The sequence below is a fragment of the Ovis aries genome, chromosome 22 (assembly GCF_016772045.2).
Source record: "Ovis aries strain OAR_USU_Benz2616 breed Rambouillet chromosome 22, ARS-UI_Ramb_v3.0, whole genome shotgun sequence".
Lineage (NCBI taxonomy): Eukaryota > Metazoa > Chordata > Mammalia > Artiodactyla > Bovidae > Ovis > Ovis aries.
The window spans coordinates 47012269-47035184 of NC_056075.1; the positions used below are offsets into that span (position 1 = coordinate 47012269).

General features: G+C 45.5%; 1 protein-coding gene and 1 long non-coding RNA gene across 3 annotated transcripts in view; both read right to left on the bottom strand.

Annotated features, from left to right (window-relative positions):
• Positions 1 to 11570, bottom strand: part of MKI67 (marker of proliferation Ki-67) — a 29545-nt gene extending 17975 nt beyond the window's left edge. Inside the window, exons 1-7 of one of the 2 annotated variants that reach the window (XM_042238739.2) lie at positions 11254 to 11570; positions 10688 to 10859; positions 8232 to 8310; positions 8026 to 8141; positions 4310 to 4376; positions 2179 to 2224; positions 637 to 1734 (exon numbers count right to left, since the gene is read on the bottom strand). In XM_042238739.2, coding sequence (XP_042094673.1) covers positions 637 to 1734; positions 2179 to 2224; positions 4310 to 4376; positions 8026 to 8141; positions 8232 to 8310; positions 10688 to 10779 — 1498 coding nt within the window. In that variant the 5' untranslated portion in view covers positions 10780 to 10859; positions 11254 to 11570. Of the gene's footprint in view, positions 1 to 636; positions 1738 to 2178; positions 2225 to 4309; positions 4377 to 8025; positions 8142 to 8231; positions 8311 to 10687; positions 10860 to 11253 lie in introns of both variants that reach the window. The other variant, XM_027960646.3, reaches the window with a different exon arrangement.
• A 4084-nt stretch (positions 11571 to 15654) lies between these two features.
• LOC121817595 (uncharacterized) lies at positions 15655 to 21296 on the bottom strand. Its single transcript, XR_006057588.2, has 3 exons — positions 20718 to 21296; positions 20123 to 20199; positions 15655 to 17746 (listed from the first exon to the last, which is right to left on the bottom strand). It is a non-coding gene; the product is annotated as an uncharacterized LOC121817595 (long non-coding RNA).
• Between the last annotated feature and the right edge of the window lie 1620 nt (positions 21297 to 22916).

Sequence of the window (22916 nt, forward strand, 5' to 3'; positions counted from 1 at the left end):
GCACCTGGGGTCCCCTTGGGAGTGCGGGAGGCTCCTGAGCTGCATCGCCTGCCCCACGGGTCACATCTCTGCTGCCTGCAGCATGCCATCAGGTGGCTTCCCCACTTGCAGAAGGAAGAGAATACGACACCTGTCCCACTGGCCCACCTATGCCAACACGGAGGCTGGGGAGCCACTGTCTGAAGGGCACCCACAGCAGCGCCTGGCACATAAACCCATGGAGGCGGTCCAAGGGTGTTCTAGGAACCACCCCCCATGGAAAGATTTCCAAGATTTCCACTGCTTATTCTAAAGGCTCAACCTATAGGATATAAGAGCTTGTAGTTCAGAACTGAACTCCTATGAAAAGCAATTATGCTCAAGCTTATTCTCCCAAGAATCAAATATATTTTGGGGCCACCCTATCTCCTTAGACCCCTGCTAATTCTTCCCTAGTAGCCAGCACCTCCTCTGGTTGGTGGGTTACCAGGGCTTTCACATAACTCTATGATGACGAATACGGCTCTTATGATAGTCCCTTATTGTCTCACAGAGCGAATCATTAGCGAATGAAGGAAGGGACCGCTAATTCACATCTAGACACAAGGTAGGTGTAAACTTTGGGGGGGAAATAAATGGACAGTTAAATAGACTTACTTGTGGAATCACCGAAGCTGCTGATTTCAGCTGCATCAAGGCCGGATAACCCAGGGCCCACTTGTCCAGTTGCTGGGCCCAGCTTCTCAGGCTTGTTGAGAAGATCACTCTGAATCTTCCTTTCAACTTGCAGGGCCAGTGAAGCTGAGATCATCGGAGGTGGAATCTCAGTTTCTGCAGTCAGACGGTCAACATTTGCAGGCACACTCTTCCTCTTTCTAGAGAAAAGCTTTTCTGGTGTATTTCCAAAACTCCCAACTTTAACAGGTGTTTGATTTTCAGGCAAGGACTTCTGGGGAGTGAACATCTGGTCATCTGCCCTGGAGCCTTCACTTTGGTCTAGACTCTGGGATACATGGCCACCGCCAGCACCCGGGTTTGCACTCCGCCGCCTCCGGGAGGGGCTGTGTGGTGAACACCGCAGGGGCATCGTGGTTTGCTGTGAACACTGCACGGGGGTCCTGGTTTTCCTTGTCTCCGTCTCCGTGCAGGCGATGCCAGGACTCTTGAGCTCCTTGGGCATCTGAACCGGCTCCCCACTCCCCTCTCCCTCAGTCTGGCTACTTCCTTGCTCCCCTAAACCAGGGTCTGCCTTCATGTGGGGGCTTCGGCCCGACTTCCATCTGGATTTGGGGGAGACCAGAGTCTCGTGCTGTAACCCATCAGTGCTTTCTCTGCCTGTTGTGCAGTGACGCTGCGGTCCTGATTTTCTGCGATTCTGCAGAACGCTGACTTTTCCTGGGTTCACATCTAACTCCACTTTCATTGACTCGTAAAGCTTCCTAAAGGGAGACTCACTTTGGTCACTCCTTTTAAGATACTGTATGGAAGAAAGAGCCTTCGGTTCTTCACGACAGGCCCCTGATGCTACACTGGGATCTTCTTTCGAGTCCCCAGTGGTGGGATCCGTCGCACCTCTGTGGGTATCTCCAGGAAGTTCTGAGGAACGAACACGACTGGGTGTTTTCCTGGCCACATCGTCTTCCCAGCGCCCCCACGTGGCGTGTGTGGCCGTGACGTCTTCCCCATGGGCCACAGGCCCTCCTGAAACAGCTTCTTCCGTGACTTCTGAACGGGGACTGGAATCTTGAGCTTTCCCTTCTTGACAATGAATTATGAAATAAGAAGAAGTTTGAGATTTTCTCAATGATTTTAACATGCGCAATATGCACATTTTGGAAACTATTTCAAATTGTCTTAAAAACCTAGCTTTTCATTTGGCCTAAAACTTTCTTAATGTCCAAAATGCATGGTGACAGTATTCTGACACTAGTGTTACGAGCCAAATAGATAAAGCACCTCAGTGCACGACGCCAGGATCAGGCATCCAGTGCTGCCCATCCGCCCAGGATCAAGGGGACAACTGAACCAGCCAACGTGTCTCCACATGCACCCTCCAACCAGCACGGCGCCCGGACATCACCTGGGGGAAAGGTTAACTCGGGTGCCCGCCTATGTCTGTCCCTTCCGCACCACAAGTCTACATGAAGAACTGATCTTACAGGATCTCAGGAAAACAAACGAAAACAAAAAACTACTGACCTGGATTGGAAGATAAGCTGGATCTTGAGACCCGACGCGAAGCTTCCTGTAAATGGGCGAAATACGAAGATCGATTTAGAAGCCTTTTCAGATACTGGCAGTAAATCCCATTTACTAAGATACTCTTCTGGTGGATGGCCTCCTCTACCCTACCGCTCTTTAGGATGTGAAGCGACTTTGTGAAATGAGCCCAGACCTTCGGGTGTTGGGGCTCACAGCACACGCATTTTTCAGATGAGTTTTTAATCCACTGGACTTCTGTGAAAGAGGAATCAAAGCTGAAAGTCAGCATCACCTACCCTCAGGGTCTGGGAACCTACCAAAGACACAGGGTCATCGACTTCACACTCCATTTTTAGCAGAAATTGGCTACAGGATCCTTGGGGGAGGTGGGATTAATTTAGCATGTGGGCCTTTGCTGGCAGACACTGGAGGTGAATCTGAAAGCTCAGGAGTTAAGGTAGAGGAGAACAGCACGCCCAGAGACTCTGCACCCCCGGAGCACTGGGATCAGACCTAGCTTTCCTGCTTGGCCGCCTTCATCATCTTTCCCAGGCAGCTTTTCATCAGGAGAAGACCGACTACAGAATAACAAGAATACAAGATACAGAAGTCCAATACTGTTCCGAAGTTAGAAAAATAAAGTCCTCTGAATCACTGGGGGAAATCACAAAATATACCCAAAGGCAAATACTTTAACTTCTGTCTTTAATCAATTTCCGATTTCTTGGTATTGAATGCACTGCTTCTCAAACTTCCTGTGTGAGGGCTCAGTTTCTGAACAATAAAAACGAATTAAAATTTAAAAATCTATACAAAATATAAGCCCATATTTTTTTTGCATGCTAATATCCAAGTCATAAAGATCATAGTCAGATGACATGTTCTAAGTATTCAATTTCGATATTTCCGTTATCACAACCCAGATAACACTCTGGTCACAGACCCTTGGGACCTCCTATTTAACCCTTAGTTCAGCTTTTCGATTGCTTTCTTTATACCTACTCACAAGTTAGAGTAACAAGTTTACAAACTCCAGGAGATAGTGAAGGACAGGGAAGCCTGGCATGCTGAAGTCCATGGAGTCACAAAGAGCTGGACACGACTGAGTGGCTGAATAAAAAAAGCAAGCTGGAGGGCACGGTAGCAGGCGGGACACCTCAGAAGCTGTGTATATTTAGTTGCTCAGTTGCATCTGACTCTTTTTGACCCCATGGACTGCAGCCCACCAGGCTCCTCTGTCCATGGATATTTCTAGGAAAGAATACTGGCACGGGTTGCCATTACCTCTTCGAGGGTATCTTCCTGACCCAGGGACCGAACCCACATCTCCTGCACTGGCAGGCAGATTCTTTACCACCTGGGAAGCCCTCAGAAGCTAGCCGTCCCCCAAAGCTGAGGAGCAGGTGGACGTTAGTTACTTCTCTCGGGAAGGAGAAGCACCTTCAAATGCAGAGCCTCTGGCTGATCTCAGGAGTCCCTGTGATAAGACTCTCAAGCCAGGGCGTTCCAACCTGGTCAGACAAGGCTAGCTTGAGTAGCTTCGTAAAAAGGAGGACGGACAGGAAGTCTCAGGATTTACCTGGAACGTTCTAAGTCCTACTAAATCTCCCAGAACTGCATTTTAGGAAGACGGACCATTTGGAATGTGTTCTCTTCACTGATAAACAAAAGGCAGTGACTCTCCTTCAGTGTTATGGGTCATCTGTCCATCAAACCTGGACAGCATCTCTGGCACCCACAACTCTGATGTGATTATCTCAGAAAAATAAAAATGGATGAATGGGGCACAAAATGAACCACCAGATCCCGTGGTTCTGGAATCGGAGTTCTATGTCAGGGCTGTCTTAACCAAAGGTTTGCAAAATCAGATTGTGAGACACTTGAGGAGACTTTGGGGCCCAAAGTGTGATACTTAGTACTCCCCACGTTGAATAAAAGAGGAATGATAGCTTAAATTATATTAATATATCTAAGCTCAGCTTGTTTTAATACCTTAGTGACACTTTCCTACTATAACTGATAAACTGTTCTCCTGTGTAACGAAACACAGTGTCAGTGCAGACAAAAGCTTTCATATCATCATGCAAAAAAGACTCAGAGCCCAAAGCCGGATGACATCCCCCATCACCTGGTCCCGTCTTTGTCCTGGAAATCCAGGTGACTTGCTTCCATCCTGATGACTTTCATTTTCATACCTGAAGTGCACAGAATCACAGACACATACTCAGGTTAAAGGTTTGTGACCAAAAATAAAACTACTATATCTGACTTATGTCCAAGGAACAAACTTCAGGTTTTGTTTAAGATATTACCTTATTCAAGCAAAGATATTTAGAGTTAGAGAAGTGTTTTTACACGAAAAACTTAGGTATATTGCTTTGTTTCGTTCAGAACACCATCATCGGAGATTGGGACCAGATTAATTTCTGAACCCTAACTAGCCTTTACAATATCGCTGAGCACCTACTCTGTTGGAACCAACTGTGTAATAGAACAAAACCAGGTGTTAGTTTTTCCCACGGAAATCATGTGATGATCTGGAAGGTTAACCAAGAAGCTGGCGGCATCTACCACCTTTCATCACTTCGTGATGTCACTCACTGCAGAGTAATTACAGAGCTATGCTTTAACTTCGGATCACTACGAGCTCTTCAAGCTTCCCACTTACTCCATCTGTATCTGAACAAAGGCACATTTTAGGAAGGTGTAAAGATGTTTAGGAAGAGACATAGTTGTTCTAACAGACTTCGGGTATCAACTCACAGAACAACATTTTATAATACATACTGAACTTAGGTAACCAGGTAAGAGAGGATGAAAAGAATTTAGATGTCACCTAAGTAAGATCTAAAGGCTGGGCACTGAAGAATTGATGCTTTTGAACTGTGGTGTTGGAGAAGACTCTGGAGAGTCCCTTGGACTGCAAGGAGAGCCAACCAGTCCATCTTAAAGAAGATCAGTCCTGGGTGTTCATTGGAAGGACTGATGCTGAGGCTGAAACTCCAACACTTAGGCCACCTGATGCTAAGAGCTGACTCATCTGAAAAGACCCTGATTCTGGGAAAGATTGAGGGCAGGAGGAGAAGGAGACGACAGAGGATGAGATGGCTGGATGGTGCCACTGACTCAGTGGATGTGAGTTTGAGCAGATTTAAGGAGATGGTGAAGGACAGGGAAGCCTGGTGTGCTGCAGTCCACGGGATTGCAGAGTCGGACACGACTAAGCAACCGAAGAGTGGTACCAAACAAGACTGGAGCCGCCAGGCGTCTGAGATTGTTCCTCATGGTGCCAGAGTTCTGAACCAAGCCCTTCTTCCTCAAACCCATTTTCTATTTGTTGTTAGAGGTATTTGATCATCTCAATCTTAATCTGAGCAGCATTTCATTGGGGGAAATAGTTCTGGTTCTCCATTCCACATCAGATATTTCCTATCCAGAAGTCTCTATCCAATAAAAACACCCTTTAAAAATGAAGGCAAATTCACAAAAAGCACAGAAAAAGAAAAGATCAGGATATTCAAATCAGAAAATATCTGTTGAATACAAATGAAGGCAGTAATGAAAACGGAGTTCCATTTAGCAGAATGGATGACAAAAAGGATCCAAACTATTAATATATTGCTTCCTACAACAGATACAGTTGAGAATCAAAGACACAAATAGTACTGCAAATATATATATATATATATATATATATATATATATATATATATATATTTCATTTATCTTAAATTCAAGCTTAACTGAACAACCTGGGCTTTTTTGCTTTGTTTTGTTTTACTAAGTCTGGCAACCTTAGTGATTTGGTCACAGAAAATCACTAACAGCATGTAAATTCTTCTAGACTTCACTCTCTTTCATATGGGATGAGGACCTTTTTCCTTTCACTCTCTACTTTCCAAAAGAGGGCATCAAGAACTCAATTTGCCTGCATGATGAGTTTCTATTTAAGACATCTTTATGACTGTGTTTAACCTGTAAGTAAGTGTGCTCTGGCTAAATGTCCAACTTACAGTACTTATAATCATTGAATATTCAGTAGAAACACTTTTAAAGTATATATTTTCTTAAAAAGACATACATAGGATGTAAGTATAATGATGGAGAAAGATACACCAGGCAAACAGCAACCGGAAGACAGGTACAGAGGCTGTACCAACACCAGACAAAATTAACTTTAAGATAAAAATTATTTAGAGACATTGCACATTTTACAATGATGAAAGGGTCAATCTGTCAAGATCAACCAGTTATAGACAAAAGTCCATCTAGCAGCCAGTTCCTAGAGACCATCTAAACCTTAAGGATTATGAAAGCTGAAAACAATGTGATTTTTAAAAAAAAGAGGCAGAAAGAACTATAGTATGAAATCTCTCATCAAAAGCATTACTAAAGGTACAGGACATTTCAGAACGATACATGATGGAGCTTCATCCTCCCAGAGGAGATAATTCTTAATTTAAACCCACAGTATGGCCTCAAAATAGAGGAAGCAAAAACTTACAGAGCTAAAAACAAAAAAGAAAAAAATCCTAAATGCATGATTACAACTTACCTGTCCAAGTAACTAAGAATCAGCAGAAAGTGTTACCAGGATTCTAGTTGGGAATTTGAATCTTATGGACCTATACAGATAGAACACTCTGCCCAGCAGCTGTGGAACACACGTTCTTTTCAAACACACAGGACAGGTTAGTACAGTTAACCACATCTGATCATAAAAAGCAAGCTCTGACTCATTTCAAAAACAAAACTGATCAAATGTCCATCCAGAATGAATAGTGTATATCTGTGTGTAAAACTGTGGTTAATTCAAAGAAATCCTTAAGCAGTGAGAAGGAATCAACTGGGATGGGTCCTCCCATCCTGTCCATGCTGTGAATCTCACAACCGTAAGCACAGAACTCAGTCACAAGCGTAGGCAGTTTAATAAAGGCAGACAAAACCATAGTGGTGAGAGATGCAAGCTTAGGCAGGAGAACTCCGAAGCCTCTTAGGCAATCAGAAAAGCCACGCTCTCGTGGTTTACGTGGTGAGTGGAGATAGTGATGAGAAGACGCATGAGGAAAAACTTCCGGAAATGTTGCTGATGGCTTGGGTGGTATATTAGTTCTCTAACCAAACGTCACACCCTTAAACAAGAGAAATGTCTTTCCTCACAGTTCCAAAGGCCGGGAGTCCGAAATCAAGGTGTGGGCAGCGTGCCCTCCTGGGACCTCTCTCCTAGGCTCCGGCTGCTTCCTTGGGGTTGTCCCCTGAGTACCTGCTCCCCCGGCTTCTCTGAGTCCTAGTCTCTTCTTATAAGGACACGGGTGGGAGTGGATTAGGACTCACTCTAACAGCCTCAATTTAACTTAATCCTCTTTTTCAAGGCCTGTCTGAAAATGGTCCCATGCCCGGGGAGCTGGGGGTTAGGATTTGAACTTGTGAATTTAGGAGAGCACAGTTCAGTCCCTGACAGGTGAAATCACAAGGCTGGTCCGTCCCAGTAAGTTGAGTCATGCATCTTGTTTCGTCTCTTTCTCTATGACTGTACTTGATTTTAACATAGAGAGGTAAAATGAATGCAGTTTCATAACGTTTGCAGCAACACGATTCTCCTTTAGGACCTGGTTGCTGTCCTTGGCACAGATATCTGCTCTCAAATCCTTGAGCTGGGCACAATAAACTCCATTTGTCATTCCTTCTAGATGCTCATGAATTTATTTAGATGAAAACTTAGTGTTGGGAATGACAACCTCAAACATGTTGATGTTTACCCGCATTAAAGAAGGATCCCTGGTGAACTGTGAGGCTGGATTTTGGTGACTCAGAAAGTCTTTAGCCCAGTTAGATCTTACCTACCTGAAAGACCGATCAACAATAGTTATCACATCGCCATGTTCTAGCTGTACAGGTTTATCAAAAGTTGATCCATTTATTTGTGTTGGATTTGTGGAACTCAAATTAAACAATACTGCCTATAAATAGAAAACACAGGAAAACATGTCACTAGTAAATGGATACAAAGTGAAAAGTTTTTAAAAATAGACTTCCCAAAACCCACTCACCTCTTGCTCACTGATTTCAATTTTGCAGTGTTGTTTGGACACTACAGGAAGCTGAATACGAATGTCACACTCGACACCCCTTAATTTAAAAGAATAAAGATTTTTTAGGTTGTTGTGATTAAAAAAAATTTACATTACTGACTCAAAATAAAACAGCATTTGATCTGTTAATGCAATGACATAAACGAAAAACAAACTGGGCAATGTAAAGGATCTTTGCATTTTGCTGGCAATTTTTACAAGTATTGTAGAAGCAGCTACTTTAAATCATTAAAACTTAGAGTACTTAAAAAATTATAATGGAAAATATTAGAATACAAAACTAAATTTCCTTTTGCTAAACTATTTATGCTTATAATTATGAGACCCAGATAAAGGAGTACTTCACATCAGTTTGGAGAATAATTATTTTTTGGACTCTGCTTTTTTTTTTAATAAAAAGATTTACACATGTTTGTTGGTAATGCTATGTATGTTTAAAGGTTTAATCATCTCCAAAAGTGCTGTATTTCATGTTAGGACCTCTCTGTGCCTCAGTTTCTTCATATACCAAGCGGACTCCATTGGCACCGACATCATGGTGCTGTGCACACAATTAAATGAGTTACCCAGGTCTGTCACTTGCTGGGCACGCAGTAAATGCTCACAACTTGTGACCTTTTGATTGTTTTAAAACTGCACTATTAACTGACAAAGTCACAAGTCTCCTCTCACTCCAGACACTAAACACAAGCAACAAAAACCAGTTATCTAGATGCAACCTGTCTTTTCACAGGAAGCTGACATCAGCAGCAAGCACCGCAGGAGAGAAATCCCCAGACCACTGAGAAGCTGGTCGAAGATGCCTTAGCAAGGCTCCCTGGGCCTCTGGTGCCCCTGGTACCATCCTAGGTTTAACATGTTTGAACAGACCGTGACTCCTCTGTTCTCAACAGGAACCTCTGGAGCCTTAGTGTAGCCCTTCCTCCCCGTGTCACACAATCAAACACTACAAATGGGTTTCTAGATTAAATAATCTTGCATAAAAAGACACTTAATCACTACAGTAATGAAAGAATGCCTGCCATTTGATACTGAAATTTTTTGTTTTGTCTTTTCCTTCTGAAGAGAGTAGAAGTTATGGAAAGTGAACAGCTACTCTAAGTCAATGAAAAGATTTTGATTTTGAGGAATGAGAGAAAGATTATCTCATTAGAAATGAGAATGTTAGGCAGGAGACTGCCAGCGAGAATCACTACAGAGCAGTGGTTCTCCACCTCGGCCCCTGACATCCCAGCCAGACAGCTCTTTGTAGGGGCAGCCGTCCTGTACATGGTAGGACTGGCAGCAAAACTGACCTCTGCTCCCTGACGTCGGTGATGTGGGGCTCCCACATCGTGACATGAAAAAATGTCTCCAGACTTTGCCAGGTATCTCCTGGGGGTCATATGGCTCTCAGCTGACAACCACTGCTACATACTGACTCCAAACCCGATTCTCCAGCTGATGTTTCAACAGGACAATTGTTGGCGTGCCAGACAGTAACCACCTCTGATACACCAGACCCCATACCAGACACCAGCTACATAATTATTAACAAGACAGTTTCTGCTCTTGGGACCTTAGGAGTGAAACGGACAAACTGCAGCCTCATTACCACGTGCGGGTTAGGAAGAAAAAGAGCAGTGCTCAGTGAAGTCTTCTTCTCAGGGTACATGAATCGCTCATGTAGGAGGGTAGAGAGCAAACCCCAGAGACAGAAGCGCCAACTGGCTAACAGCACCAAGGTGAGCCAGAGTTTGCCCTGTGGTGGAACGTGGGTGCAGGATGACTGGTAGGAGGATGGAGTGTGGGTGGGAGGGGGGCAGGGTTCCACCACACAGGGTTCTACAGGGAGGGTAACTTACCCATCACTTTTAGAAGACGAGAGCTGGGTATGATTAACAGTTCCTGTTTATACACGGACCACAGTTACTGCCACCAACAACACAGGAAGGCACCCAAAGAAAAGTTCTCAAAACACAATCGGAAAGACTCTTCTTCCCATTCCCGCTTTTTTCCCAGAAAGACCAACAAGCCAACACAGATCCCTTCCTTATTTGTTCAATAGTAACCCCCAGCAGCCAAGGAATGCTCAGTTCAGAGAGTTTTCAGATGAGCACAGCGGCCTTCGAAAGCCTGCCTGAAGTCAAGCAGGATTTGAGAATCCTTTACATTTTTCTCCAATTATAGATTTTTATCAAACCAATTTTTAAATCTTTGATTAAACACACACACAATTATATAAACATCATCCTCAAAATTCTATTTCACATGAGTCAGCCAGTCACATTGACAGTACATAGGCAATCCTGAGCAAACCCAAGGGCTCCTCTACTCCTGGAGCTGAGCGTCCCATCTGTCAACCTGTGGTTAGTAACACTGAGGGGGTTTTAAAGCCAAATTATGTCAATTGTCCGCGCAAGGGCAGGGCTCACCTTCCAAACACGCAGGTGCGGAGGCTCAGCGGAAAGTGAGGACCATCCACCCCGCTCCTTTTGATGGTAACCAGGCGTCTTGTAGGACCCATTTTCTAAACAAGAATTTGAGTATAATCCCCGACGGGAAGGTCAGACATCAAAACGTTTGCTGAAGCGGACTTACAGGTCACTGAAGGAAATAACAAAAATAAAACACGTGGGGAGCCGGAGGTTACCCTAAAGCAAAGCGCTAAGAAGGCACTTGTAAGTGACCAAGGGGGTCGCTTCACCAATGCCCCGGCCGCCCCGACCCACACTTTATACTGACCGCTGTGGAAGCCCCAGGCTGGTCCCGGGCTGTCCCCCCACAACTCGGTGCCCCCCTCACAGACCTGCGGCCAGGACGGCGCCCACCAGGGTCGCGGCTCCCGGGGAGGTTCCCGCCGAGACTCCACGCGAGCGCTGAGAACGAGCAGGGCCCGGCCCAGGGCGCCTGTGCCCGCAGAGTCCCGAGTGGTCCACGCGGCCCCCCCGGGGCCCCGCCAGCTGCCCCCGCACCCCGAAGGGCCCTGGCCGCGGCTCACCCGGGATGAGTCTCCAGCGCCGACGCCAGGGGATCGATCCACCACCCCGCGGCGCGCACCTCGCGTCGGCCCCGGGAGGAGCAGGGGACCAGTCCACCTGCGTCCGCCTCCCGGCCCGCGCCGCAGGGACCGACCGGGCCTCAGCCCGCAGACTCGCGCCCACCTCCGCCGCGGCTGCGGTCCCCGCTCCACCCCCCGCCCTCGCCCCTCGTCCTCGCAGGCGGCCGGATGGCCCAGCCCAGCCACGTCCCGGAGGCGCCCGGCGGTAGCGGCTCGGGCGCGAAAAGCCGCCGCGGCGCCCTCTCGATTCAAATGATAACATCGATTCAAATTTGGCGCTAAGCGCAGCGATTGGGCGCAGTGGCGTAGAGACAGACCAATGGGAGTGGAGGGGCGGGCAAACGAGAGGGTTAGGGCTGCGCGGGGCGGGGGCGGCCTCCCGGCTCAGACACAGACCAATGGGAATGGAGGGGCGAGGCTGGGGCAGGGTTAGGGCTGCGCAGGGCGGGGCGGGCTCCGCGGGGGCGGGCTCCGCGGGGGCGGGCTCCGCGGGGCTGGGCGGACGGGCTTGGTTCGCGTGCCTTCGCGGAAGGCGACCTCGTTAAGGGTCCTCCACCCTTACAGCGCAGACCCTGCTGAAATGCAGCAGGGTCCCACCTCCGCGAAAACCTTGCCTCCTTTTCTCTAAGGGTCAAACACAGTTAACAATGGTACATAGTATGTTACTCGTTGCTGGTAGGTTTACAGTTTTTTTTTTAAGTTCCTCTATTTCCCTAAAGATGACCAATTGTTACAAGCCATCTTTTGTGTCTTTTCCCAGTAATACACACGATTCTCTTTTTTTGTTTTTAAAAAGGCATGAGGAATATCGTAAAATACACTTTTTCTCCGTACTTATACTCACTGCTTTATAAAGATGTAGACAACGTCTTCCTCTTTACTTTCTTTTTGGTGGCTATAAAGTATTTGGCTTTGAAATCGTAATTTTCTTAATCTTTGCTATTGACTGTCATTAATTTAGGTTTTCTAAGATTTACTGTGTTTTCCTGTTAGGAAGAATTTTCAATGAGTAAACCTTATGCACTACAAAATGGATGAACTGTAAAATAATTAACCACGGGATTCCTCCATGTGCGTGACCGGACGGGCCAAAGGAGATGCCGCGGGCCATCACGCTGTGAAGGGAACCGGGGACGCTCACCCTTGGAGCTTGGTTTTCCTTGATCGGGAACTGCTGTTCTCACAGCTTGATCTGGGAGCCCTCGGGTCTGAGATCCTTGCAAAGGGAAACCCACTTTTGTAATAACAGACAGTCCTTGCCCTTTTCACTGCCATTTCTTATATGTGGAGGATGGCATTTCCCTGGTGCAGAAGCAGAAGAGAGAATCCAGCTGGTTGTTTTTTGGGTATGTGTGTGGGCTTTTTTTGCCTTTTTTTTTAAACTAAATCAGTATCACGGAGATTTGCAAAAACATACAATAATGCTAGTCTTTCACTAATTTTTAATAATAGAGGTTGTTTTTTTTTTTAAAAAAAAGGTGTTTCTATGTGAAAATGAAACGGGATCATCACTGCTTTAAAATGAATTGATAAACGAAACTTTATTTAAGTATTAAGTAAAAAAAAAAAAAAGTATTAATAGCCTGTATAAACAAAAGGGCTTAGTGGTCCTCAGTGGTTTTTTGTAAGAGCGAAAAGGGACCCTGAGACTCTGAGCCTTTGTGCTCCTGAAAGACAACTCGGAGATATATTGCCTGCGGGAAGGTGGGAGAGAACCTAGAAACGTGACGCTCCTGTATAGGATTTCCAGCTCCGGGTCCTGTGTGACAGCGCTGCTGGGGCTGGGTAGTGTAGATGCCTGGATTCTATTAACCTTCTTGGGGGTTCGTTTCATTTCTTTCCCCTTACACTATCGAAGCTCATCCCCGATCCACCCCGTGAAATGCTGCTCGGTCACTCTGCTTATTGCTTGTCATCAGGACTGTTCTGTGACCCTGTGGGAGCAGCCTACTTAGAACTAGGAGGTGCTAGATTTCCTGTGAAATGATCTTACAAACCCTCGGCCACACACACCATACCTTCAGTCCTCCAGCGTGAGCAGGGAATTAGGAAAGACTTCAGGGACCGTCAAAATTGGGGCGCTTAGGTGTGCGGGAGGACCCCCTTTTAAACTGTTGGTGGTAAGCTGGAGCAGCGGTGATCAATGGGAGGCTTGCTCCACAGCCCCAGGTTCCATCAAAGCCCAGGTCTCACTCCTGGGAGGAGCATCCCTTTGCACAATCAGCCTTGAAAAGGACCCGGAATAGGGACCCTGAAGCACCGCTGACTGGGATGGACAGAACTTTGCCGACGTGGGGAGTTTTCAGGGTACCCACTTCCAGACCTTCATACTCTACACGCATGCGTGCGCGAAATCAATCAGCCTGAGAAAGTGTCTTGAGGTGGGGGTTGGGGGAGGGTGGTGGTCCTTACCCCCGGGCTGGTCTCCCTGGCCCTCCCCCTTCCTACTCTCACCTGCCAGAAACTCCGGAAGAGGCATTGCCCCGCACCCAATAAAGGGACAGTTCAACAGTTCGGTAAACTCCAAGCCCCTCCGCCCGATTAGAGCGTGTACTTCCAATAAACTGAATATATGTTTAATATTTACCATCTCTGAGATGTTTGTCTTCTTTGGTCATCCTTGTTCCAGTAAATAGTCTACTGTGTTTACTGACACTTGGTCCTGCTGGAGTACAGAGAAGGGGCGAGGAGGGAGGCGCCCCTCCACGCCCGTCCCCTCCCCCCACCACCTCCACACACAAGTCCAGGGTCTCCTCACAGGGTCTCCTCCGCATGGGGCCGGTGCTTCGTCCCAGTCCATAGGCTCTCTTGAGTACCAGCCAGATGCCCTGGCCCCGGGACCCCTGGCTGCAGGTAGGGGTCGCAGAGCCCCCCAGCAGCGGCCCTAGAACTCTCTGCTTCACTCCCCACCCCCTTAATCACCCTGCTCCTCCACCACCCTTCCAGTCCAGGGACGAAACAGCCCTTAGGTGTGGATCTGGGACAAGAAAGGCAGCCGAGGGTTGGGCTGGGGTCCTTCTGATGTGCCTCCTGCAAGCTCTTCCTTCGTGTTGGTCAGCCGCCCTGCTGAGACCCTGGGGCCCCCTGGGTGTCTGGTCACTGTCAGCTCCAGCGCCCATGCCCAGGCATTGACCACGCCCCAGGCACCTGCCTGTCTCCAACTTCCAGCTGCAAAGCTGGGCTTGCTTCCCCAGGCCCTAAATTTGGGTTCTCCTGGGCTCCCTACACAGGATGCCATTTGCCTCTCATCTCAGTCAGAAGCTGGACTCCTCGACCACTCCCCTTGGGCAGCATTCCACAGGTGTGGTGACCATGGGGTCTGTGGGGTTGCCCCTACTTGACTGCCAGCCTATGTTCCCACTGGGTCTCCTGGGCCTTCATTCCTGGCCCCTCTAGGAGGCTAACTGCATCTGGGTCCAAGCACACGTGGGGCCACACCTCCCCTTCCAGATTCCCCATCACCTCCCCATTCCCTTAGTCCTAGCTCTGAAGGGGTGTGGTACAATCCTGCTGCCCCTGGGACCTCAGCTCAGGACCTTCTGGAGAGGATCTGATCACAGCTGCTGCAGTCCCCAGATCATGTGACTTCCTGGCCCACACCCTTCAGAGGTCGCTAACTGCTTTCAGAATTGAATAAAAACTCCTACCAGGACCTAGAGGCCACTGTAACAGGGCCTCTGCCTCCTTGGTCCGTGTGGTCCCAATTCACTTCCAGCTCAAGCCCGTTGAGGTCTTCCTTCTCCAAAGGTGCCCAGATCTCTCCTAGCCTCAGAGCTGTTGATTCCACCCACTATCCCAGGGAACTTTTCACTGCGGGAGGAAGGGGAGGTGGGCTTTGCAGACAGGCTGAACCACAGCTAGAACAGGTTGTTTAAGAGCCCACCTTGAGGAGTCACCCTGGATGTTCCCGAGCAGTGAAGGATGGCTCCAGCCACCCAGCACCTGCCCTGTGTGCCCACACTCGACTGAATGGCCGAAACGGGAAGGGGAACCAGCGCACTGGTTTCTACTTTGAGTTTAAAGACAGAAACTGGACAGAACATCGCACCAAAAAACATGAAAGGAATTTTTTTTAAAAGCTAATATTATGTTGTTGCTATGGAATATTTGGAAAATAGACTAGTGTAGAAGGAAAAAAAAGTTATCCCAAGATGCACACACAGGCACACACAAAGGCCCAGTCCTATATTTATCTGTATAGTGTTGTTTTGCATGATAAGCAGTGCGTATCTGTATAAACACACACTAGTTTTTCTTATACTTTCATTTAGGATTAGTACATAAACATTTTCTCATTCACTTTTGGTGAATATCACTTTGATAATCTTAATTCCCTGTGTTTGAACATTTAAGGTTTTCCCCAACATTTTATTATTATAAATAATTGGCTAATGCATATCTTGGCAAAAACCTTGTTTTGACAGAACAGATTATGTCTTTAGTTTATATTGCCCAAAATCTAGTTTCTAGATCAAATAATATTTGCTTCTTGTCATCGAATTGCATGCTTTTCAAAAGGCTTACAACAATTTTTCTACTCAGTGCAATGCTTGAAAATGCATATTTTACTACCAGTTCTGAGCATTCACATTTTAAATTCTCCGCTACTTTGATTAGCCAAAGATGGGATATTGTTTCCATTTTAATTTTTTATTTTCATTTTTTTAATATTTAATTTTTATTGAAATACAATTGATTTACAATGTTGTATTAGTCTCAGGTAAACCACAAAGTGATCATTTCAGGTGCACAACTATATATATGTATATATACATACATGTATTCTTGTTCAGATTCTTTTCCATTGCACATTAATACAAGATATTGAGTATAGTTCTCTGTGCTATATAGTAGGTCTTTGTTCATTATCTATTTTTCATTTTGAATTTAAAAAGTCCTGGTAAGGTTGAATACTTTTCCTTACCCATTCAAAATTTTCATCTTTTTTACTTTTGGGCAACAGTCTTTTTTTGTGCCATTTCCCTAAGTATCTTTAATGTCTTTGAGTTTTCTCTATCAATTTATTTAACAATATATAAATTCTTGTTCTGCAGAGTTAGTAGAATTTTAAAAGTCAGGCATAAAGCCAAAGAATATTTAAAGCCATTTGTTGGATTCCTTGGATAAATATGTATAAAGAATAAAACTCCCTAGCTCTCTGAGAAAATTCTATGCATGGCTGATATATACGGTAGGGGCAAGGGACAGATAAGATCAAAAAAGCTGTCTTCAAAGATGGCCCAAAAGCCCACAGTGAGACTCCCAGAGTAATGTCGCTTGTGAGTATAAAATGGGAAAATAAAAGTAAAATAAGGTCAGAAACGACAGCAGGTCCTTGATCCCTGGATTCCTTGAAAGCACACTGGATTCCTTGATCTCTATCCAGGAGTGGCTTCACTTCAAATGGAGACACTGGCATATCAACAGGCAAAGGACAGTGCAGGGCTCTGCCAGCATGCCAACATCCCCAAAAGATGCTGAACGAAACCACCACATCAGAGGGGAACTGACATAGGAGGGAACGATCTTATTGGAGAAGGTTATTACCTCTAGGTACATGATATATGAGTAGCTGAACTAGATAGGTAATTGATAATGTAATATAAAAGATTATTCTTCCCATTGTCAAAGGTTTGAGAAACCATGTGAAACGTTCAATTCTGTGGTTTTCATAATTCTTGGAATCCCAGGGCCAGATGGTGCCGCTGGAGAGAATCTCATGAAACCTCTTTCCCAGACGTAAAGCGTGTCTCATCGTTGAAACTCCGCTGGACTCAGTCTTGAGTATCTGGCTCTTGCAAAATGAAAGTAAAGATCCATGAGCTTTATTGTTGTTGTTCAGTCGCTAAGTCGTGTCTAACTCTGCGACCCCGTGGACTGCAGCACGCCAGACTTTCCTGTCCTCCACTGTCTCCCAGAGTTTGCTCAGACTCATGTCAGTTGAGTCTGTGATGCCATCCAACCATCTCATCCCCTGTTGCCTCCTTCTCCTCCTGCTCTCAGTCTTTCCCAGCATCAGGCTCTTTTGCAATGAGTTGGCTTTTCACATCGGTGGGCAAAGTTTTGGAGCATCAGCTTCAGCTCAGTCCTTCCAGTGAATATTTAGGCTATATTTCCTTTAGGATTGAATGGTTTGATCTCCTTGCAGTTCAAGGAACTCTCAAGAGTCTTCTCCAGCATGACAATTCAAAGGCATCATAACATCGGGAAAGGTAATTTTCCTTGAGATCAACTCTCTTTCACCAGTTTTTAAAAAATTGCCCTTTACATAAGTCTACTCCTAGAGGAGGTTTTGCTCATGATGAACTGGGCAGTTAGTAACTAGCAAAGCTTAACTATTTGCTTCACGAGTACAGCACACTGACAAGCAACCGAGTTCCCAGGTGTGATGGTTCCTCTGGGTGACAGACTGTAAGCTGAGCAGGACAGGGCCCTGGGAGCAAAGGTGAGAGAGGAGCCATACACAAGTCAGGGCATCAAGTACCTTGAAGAAAGTACAGGCCAAATCGGAGCACTTGTTGCTAAAGAGAGAATGAAGCTAAAAAGTTAGGAGTCCTAACCTCCTATCCTAATACTGTAGAAAGACTCTGTCACCTAAGAAATAAAGACATGAATTGCAGTGGAATGTCCTAGGCATTTATCATGACAAAAGAGAAAATGATTTCTATAGAGAACTGTAAAAGCAAGCCTGGAAGAGGTCTTCAAGTATAGAGGCTGCAGAAAATTTGTCTTAAATGTGGAAGAGCTCAGGGTTGGGGGCAATGGCAACCCACTCCAGTACTCTTGCCTGGAAAATCCCATGGACGGAGGAGCCTGGTAGGCTGCCATCCATGGGGTCGCTAGGAGTCGGACACGACTGAGCGACTTCACTTTCACTTTTCACTTTCATGCAGTGGAGAAGGAAATGGCAACCCACTCCAGTGTTCTTGCCTGGAGAATCCCAGGGACGGGGGAGCCTGGTGGGCTGCCGTCTATGGGGTCACACAGGGTCGGCCACGACTGAAGCGACGCAGCAGCAGCAGCAGCAGCAGCAGCAGCAGCAGCAGAGAATCCAAGACTGAAGATGCCATTATTAAGGTTCACTGCTGAACAGTAAATAAAAATGCAAAGGCAGAACTAAGGCCAAGTGATGGTTTTTGGGAAAAGGGTATCTTTTATGGAGGGGATATGCTCTGACCATGCAGACCTAGCAGCTAACAGCAATTAGGGTGGGGTTGAGGTGAGAATACATGGAAGCGTAAACAAGCTCTCTGATTGTCTTCTGTGGGAATTCCCATCCTCCCAGGTATGAACTGGGAGTAAAAGAATATTACGTTGGATTAAGTACCGTGTCAGAGAAGGTTTTAGCTAATTTTCAAGAAGCCTCATATTAAGAAACCAAAAGAAGGGACAAAGATATTATATAAAGCTGTTAGTAGAAGTGTAGCCATTAGACCATGACTAGAAATACTCTCAAAAATCGAAACATACAGAAGAGGCAGAAAATACGGATAACATAGTGAATAACTAACTCCATAACTGTATCCATATACACAGCTAGTAAAATATAACAAATACATATCAAGTGTCTCAAGCATATATCAATCACTCAATACCTTTCAGTGGCCTATTCAAACAAGAATTTTTAATATTTCTGTAAACTGCTGTGAAGTGGTTGCCTCCAAATATTATCAAATGAAAAGATACATTAGGACAAGTTGCATCTAGCATGCTGTGTTCATCTAAAATATAGGCTTATGAATATAAATGCATATTTGCTCTTATTGAAATGAAGCAATATACATATAGCATATATATGTACATATACATGTGTATGTGTATAATACCCATATAATGTAAAATGCATAGAATGCAAAAATGCAGGGTGGAGCACAAGAAAAGAGGCTAGATCTCTCTGAACCTACTTTCTTTGATAGGTTTGACTTTTGACTCATGTTAATATTTACATAAATATAAAACCAACTGAATCAGAGATATAGAAAGCCCTAAAAGTAGAAACGAAAGTGAAACTAACACTCAGACAGCAATAGAACCGCACAAAGAGCAATAATTTAAAGTCGTTTGAAACACAATAACTTAATGGCACATCCCTTGATAGTCATTCCCTAAGGGTATAAAGGAACTGAAAAATAATACCAAGCGGTTTTCAATAATTGCATTGGTAGTAATATTGATATCATTATTCTGATCTTATTATGATGGGAAAAAGCAAATAGGTAATTATGTGCATATCACCAGAGAGTTTTTCAGCCTAAGAAAAAAGGATATAAATATGAAATCAACAGTGAAGTGTTCTGTGCTTCCCTGCAAAGAAGGGACCCCCCTCTCAAATTTGCTTTGCCCAAACTGTCCGGAGGAGAGTCTGAAGGTCTCATGATCCAGATAACTGAGGCCCTAGGGGAGCAGGCAGCTTCTCTCCAGGTCTCAAAAGGCTTGAGGGAGTGGGGAAAGGAGCCTGGCTTGGGGTGTCACGGTGGTCGGGAGGTGGGCCGGCAGGCGGGAGTCTGCTGCTGGAAACCTGCTGTTTGAAGGAGGGAGCCTCTGGCCTGTCTTACCGGCTTCCTCAGAGGTGGGGCTGGTGCGGGACCGTAAGGGGTGCAAAGGGTCAGCGTCTGGCATCATAATGACAGAGTCAGGTTCCTTCTTAAGTAAATTTTGAATTGGAAATGGCTGTATCAACTCATTCTTTTAAATAATTATTTAAATGGCTGTATTATTTCTTTTAAATAAATGGCCGTATTATTTCTTTTAAAATGTAAAAGAGAAGACGTAATTCCTGAGAGATTCCTTGAAAAGACCTTGAACTTACCCAATAGTTACGAGTGTCCTTACTTCCTAGGTTATGTCCTCTCAATACTGTTTCCTATGGAAGGAAGCCTGGTTTCCCTATGGAAAAAATAGCAAATTCCATATCGGGGCCAGGAACGGGGCAGGATGACCCCAGGCTAATTTGACACATCAGTAAGCAAGGATGCCTCTCAGAGATGACTGGGGTCATGTCTAAAGAACCCAGGAGCCACAGTGAAGAGGCCCCCCTCTACTCAAACTTTCGTATTCTGAAAAAAAAAAAAAAAAAACTACAGTGAACTGAAACACAAAAAATAAATTCCTCAAGTTTACAATGATTCCTTAAAAAAAGAAAAGAAAAGAAACTCACTGGACACCTTCAGAGGATGTAAGGAAACCAGTCCATTCTGGCAAAGCAAGGGAGAAGGTTTAGTGAAAACTCGTCTTTCTTACATCAGCTTGTCTCAGGGCAACGATGCAGCTGATTAGGGGACGTGTCTCTTTACAGAGGCATTTAGTAAATGCCCAGAGAAGGGAAATTATAAAAGAATCTCACAACCCTGCAAATCCTTCATGAAAAAAATACGTCCAGGGGGTGATCGTGGAAGGGTACTCACATCGCAGAAAGAGACTGAGTGAGCTTCGTGTGCAGGCTGCAGGCAGTAGACACCCGGATCTCCAAAGGGGTCCGGGAGTAAAGCATCTGGACTGAGGTTTGGCCTCTGGATGGAACTACCCGTGTCCAGGAAACCCGAGGAGTCCCTATTAAACAGCACCAATGAGAGGCATAGGTAAGATCAGGGGTGAGAGACTCTGTAGACAAGGAACATGGTTTCTTCAATGTCCTGCAAGGAAACAAACAAAAAATAAAGGGGCCGAAGGAACTATATATTTAAAGGAGCGGATGAGAAAGTCTTAGATTGAGCTATGACAGAATCCAAGAATTCAGCTAAACGGGTCTTAGACCCACTCTCCAACTGCCAGCAGTAGTAAAATGGAGCAAGGTATCCGAGGTGCTCTCTGCAGGAACTGGGCCATGGTCAGCTCAGGCTGCATCCTTGAGAAAGGAAGCAGGGGGCTGGAGTCACGTTCTCCCCCAGCCATACTCCGATTGTGTGGGGGTGCAGGGAGGCGAGACCAAGTGGAGAGGCATCGTCTCACCGTCCTAAGCAGCAGAGACTAGAGACCGGGGTGCTGAGAAGATGGGGGGGGTGGTGCTGCAAGAGGAGGGGCCTCGTGCAGAGGGATGGGTGTGCAGACACCTTGGCTGAGAGGCCTTAGCCAGGGGCTGGACTGCGCAAGTCCAGGGAAAGACTTTGCAAAACGTGATAGCTGTTGGAAAAAAGTTTGTCCAAGGAGATTTCTATATCCAAGGAAAATACCCTGGTTTTAAAGCAGGGTGTGTGTGTCTGTAAATAAAAACATTTTCAGATAAATACAAGCCAGAGAACTAGCATTCATTCTCAAAACACCAGGAAGTGCAATTTTAAAACCACCATGAGATACTGTTTTTACACACCCACAAGAATGGTTAAAATTAAAGAGACAGAGAACAGCCAATGCTGGGGAGGATGTGGAGCACGGGGTGAGGGGTGGGGGATTTCAGACGTTGCTGTGGGCATGCACGTGGTGTGACCAGAACAAAGCCTCTCAGGCAGATCCTTACAAAGACAAACCTCTACCCTGCGATCCAGCAATTCCACTCCTAGGCATTTGCCAAAGAGAAATGAACACATATTGCCATAGAAAGATTGATGTGAGTAGCTACATCCAAACCTGGGAGCAATCCAAATATCTATCAACAGGATGTTTCCTGAGAGGCTGTGTTCCATTAGAGGGGCTTCCCTGGTGGCTAAAGAACCTGCCTGCCAATGCAGGAGATGTGGGTTTGATCCTGGGTCCGGAACGGAAGATCCCCTGGAGAAGCAAATGGCAAGCCACTCCAGTATTCTTGCCTGAGAAAATCCCATGGACAGAGGAGCCTGGCAGACTTCAGTACATAGGGTTGCGGAAAGACAGACTGAGGGACTAAACCACAACGTTACCGTACAGGCTGTGTTCCAGTCACATGGTGAAATATTACCAAGGACTAAGAAAGAAGGACGTCTTGGTACATAAGACACTGTGACTGAATCTCAAAGAACATGATTACTTTGGGTAGAAGGAGTTAGGCACAGATGAGTGTGCCTGCCCATTTATGTGAATTTCTAAAACAGGCAGAATTCCTGTAAGATAACAGAAGTCAGTGGTTTCTGGTGGGCTGGGTGGTAGGGGAATGGATTGCAAGAGGGAACTTTCAGGGGTGATGGAAACCTTTTATAGTTTGATGAATGTGTTCATCACACAAATGGTTATATTTGACAAAACAAGGATCTGTATGTCTTGGTATATGAAAAATTTTACCTGAATTAAAACATTTTTTTAAATCAAATGAATACAATTCACAGGCCTTTTTAGACTTGATTTAGAAAAATCAACTGTTAAGGACACATCTATAAGGCAGCTGGAGAAACTGGGTCACTGAATGAATATTTGATGATATTAACTGGCTGACTTTATTTTTGGGTCTCCAAAATCACTGCAGATGGTGATTGCAGCCATGAAATTAAAAGACGCTTACTCCTTGGAAGGAAAGTTATGACCAACCTAGACAGCATATTAAAAACCAGAGACATTGCTTTGTCAACAAAGGTCGGTCTAGTCAAGGCTATGGTTTTTCCAGTAGTCATGTATGGATGTGAGAGTTGGACTGTAAAGAAAGCTGAGCACCGAAGAATTGATGCTTTTGAACTGTGGTGTTGGAGAAGACTCTTGAG